We start from the raw sequence: 2,745 nt of genomic DNA, 5'->3' as shown, positions 1-2,745 counted from the left end.
ATCAGGATCACTCTCAAGACCATTCGACATCAACAACGGTTTACGACAAGGGGATGCCCTATTATACGTCCTCTTTAATCTGGCCCTCGAGAAAGTGATCCGTGATGCTGAGGTAAATACAAAAGGTACGATCCTCTTTAAGTCCACCCAACTACTGGCCTATGCTGACGATATCGACATCATGGAAAGCACGACCCCAGACGTACAAACTGCCTTCATTCAGATCGAGCAGGCGGTGATTGGCGCGAGATCTTGGGCTGCACATCAATGAAGGCAAGACAAAATGTATAATGGCAACGTCAGCACCGAAAACAAACCAACCAATAACATCAAACCACACTGGTCAAACGGGACAAATAAAGATAGGACATTACAACTTTGAGACCGTTAATAATTTCTCCTATCTAGGGTCGCAAATCACAACCGATAACAGCTACGATGATGGAATCCACGCACGGTTGTTGTCAGCAAACAGAGCCTATTTCAGCTTACAAAAACTGTTCCGCTCGAAACGTCTCACCATAGGGTCAAAGATCTTACTGTATAAGACAATAATCTTGCCATTCTCCATGTATTCCTCGGAGACTTGGGTTCTTAGCGCGTTCGAGAGAAGAATCCTCCGAACAATTTTTGGGCCTTACAAGAGGATGGATGATACATAACGACGAAATCTATGAGCGCTACCATGACCGTCAGGTTGTGGATTAAACCCAGCTCAATAGGTTGCGGTGGGTGGGTCACTTAATCTGTATGGATGAGGATGATCCCATCCGGAAAGTCTATAAGGGCAATATCTATGGTAGAAAAGGAAAGAGAAGACGAGGCAGACCCTGTCTGAGATCGAGCGATGGCGTAGGTCAGGACGCCAGACAGCTTTTGGGGATATCGAATTGGTGGACCTCGGCGTAAAACCGGGATGTTTGGAGTTCCTTATTAAGGCAGGCCTACACCGGATACCGGTTGTTGCGCCGTTGATGATGATGATTGGAGAGGTGTACATATATCGGAAGTCTGTTTTTCTCAATTTCTTCATCGATTAATCGAGTTGGATGCTTAAAAGATTTCAATACATTAGACGATTCGGCTTCACGCTATTCGTATCAGCTATCGGCTCCTCCTGGACAATTTTCATGTTGAAGAGGTTCATTTGTGGAGCAATTATGATCTAATGATGCCTTGTTTACATGTCTGGGGAGAAAACAGAAGCTACAGTTCTGAACTAGAAACCATCCCACTGTGAGGAATTGTTCAAGTCAACTAATTATACCAGTACATGTTGGAAATAAACAACTAAATAAATATTTTGGACTGTGACTGCTATATCTGCTAGAAAGCACATTATCTTTCAGGAAAAACAACTATTCATTTTATTTAAAAAAACATTTGGTATATTTAGGATGATATTCTTCCGGTTTCGCATTTCATTTTATTCTTTCGAAGAGTAAATTTCCGCATTAAGTCGAATTATCATCGCTATCCAATAAAATATCTACAAAATAAGCAACAACAAATTTAGATGCGTTCCCGAAATAATCAAACATTGTGCCATTCATTACCTTCTTCCTCAGTGCAGTTGTAAAACCATCGGCTCTTGTTTGTCCATGCATACAAGCAAAATGATTTTGTTTCTTTCAAATCGGAAGCATCGGTGATCAGAAGCGGATCCGCGACACCTGGGACTGAAATATCCAATTCTCCGTCTAGAAAGAAATATACCCCTCACTAATCCCTGGATGTTTTATACACTGCAAAATGTTACTTATTTTTTGCCGCACTATGATAGGGGTTGGCCAAAGCGGTGAGAGAATATCGGTCAAATGGCTCTCCGGACCCACTATTGTGTCATTTGTGTCTCTCAACCAGGAATATTTATTACCTCCGCCCCCACCAACAACTGAAAGGGGAGAGAAATATGGTTAAAGAAATAAAATATTTTCCTCTTATTTAAGTTTGCTTTGGCGGTTGTTAAATTCTTTCTTTTTCCTTTCTCTTGTAGTTTCTTTTCTAGACATTTTATTGGCGATGAAGTCTACAGATGCATGACTAGCACAGAAATGAACACAAACATCCGTGGCTAGCCGGGATACAAAGTTCACTGGTTTGATACTGAATTTTTCATTCCATCCTTTTTCCTATACACAAATTGACACAAATAGTGTTAGCAGGTATATTACACCTCTCGAGCTAACGAACAATCATATCTAATTTGCATTCACTTTGGGATTCCTTGGATTATTTATATTTTTGACATTAGTATTTGAAGTTCGCTGTCACTGTTGGAGGAGGAGGTGGCGTGTTTTAAACAAATAACTGTACACTATTTACCAACCGTATACCGTACTTTCCACTTGGGAAAACCATCGAAAAGAACTATGTTAGCGTCGGTCCAAGCCATCACGTAAAATTTCAAATACAGTTTGTATTCCTTTGTTTTATAGTTTTTGATACTTTCGATTGGGAAAAAGTGCAGGCATCTATTCGAATCTATATCAAATTCCTGGCACGTTGCTAACTTCGAGAAGGGTACAGGATTTTTACTATAGTCACAATTACAAAACGTGAAGAGGCTCAACACAAATAATGCAAAGTACGTTCGCCGCGGCAAAAGCATTTTCGGATCGTCAATAATATGAGAGTGTTTAAAGCAACTTCAAGACTGACAACACGATACTAGCTCCAAACTTCTTGCCAAGTAGTCTTTTCTCGGAATCAGAAAGTAGAAATCAATTTATTCTTGTTTGACTT

General features: G+C 40.3%; 1 protein-coding gene across 1 annotated transcript; it reads right to left on the bottom strand.

Annotated features, from left to right (window-relative positions):
* Positions 1-1,351: 1,351 nt before the first annotated feature.
* Positions 1,352-2,745, bottom strand: LOC119648648. The gene is made up of 4 exons (XM_038050420.1): positions 2,326-2,745; positions 1,760-1,894; positions 1,557-1,700; positions 1,352-1,489 (listed from the first exon to the last, which is right to left on the bottom strand). The coding sequence occupies exons 1-4, from the start codon at positions 2,609-2,611 to the stop codon at positions 1,455-1,457; spliced, it is 600 nt and encodes a 199-aa protein (XP_037906348.1). The 5' UTR covers positions 2,612-2,745; the 3' UTR covers positions 1,352-1,454.

This window comes from Hermetia illucens, chromosome 2, assembly GCF_905115235.1.
Source record: "Hermetia illucens chromosome 2, iHerIll2.2.curated.20191125, whole genome shotgun sequence".
NCBI lineage: Eukaryota > Metazoa > Arthropoda > Insecta > Diptera > Stratiomyidae > Hermetia > Hermetia illucens.
This window is presented reverse-complemented; position numbering and strand designations above follow the sequence as displayed.

Excerpts from the sequence above, each read along its gene's own strand:
- LOC119648648 (XM_038050420.1), bottom strand. The coding sequence starts at position 2,611 with ATGCTTTTGCCGCGGCGAACGTACTTTGCATTATTTGTGTTGAGCCTC. Across the intron at positions 1,895-2,325 it reads GAAAGTACGGTATACGGTTG|TTGTTGGTGGGGGCGGAGGT; the intron begins GTAAATAGTGTA and ends CTCCCCTTTCAG. Across the intron at positions 1,490-1,556 it reads CAACTGCACTGAGGAAGAAG|ATATTTTATTGGATAGCGAT; the intron begins GTAATGAATGGC and ends CTTATTTTGTAG.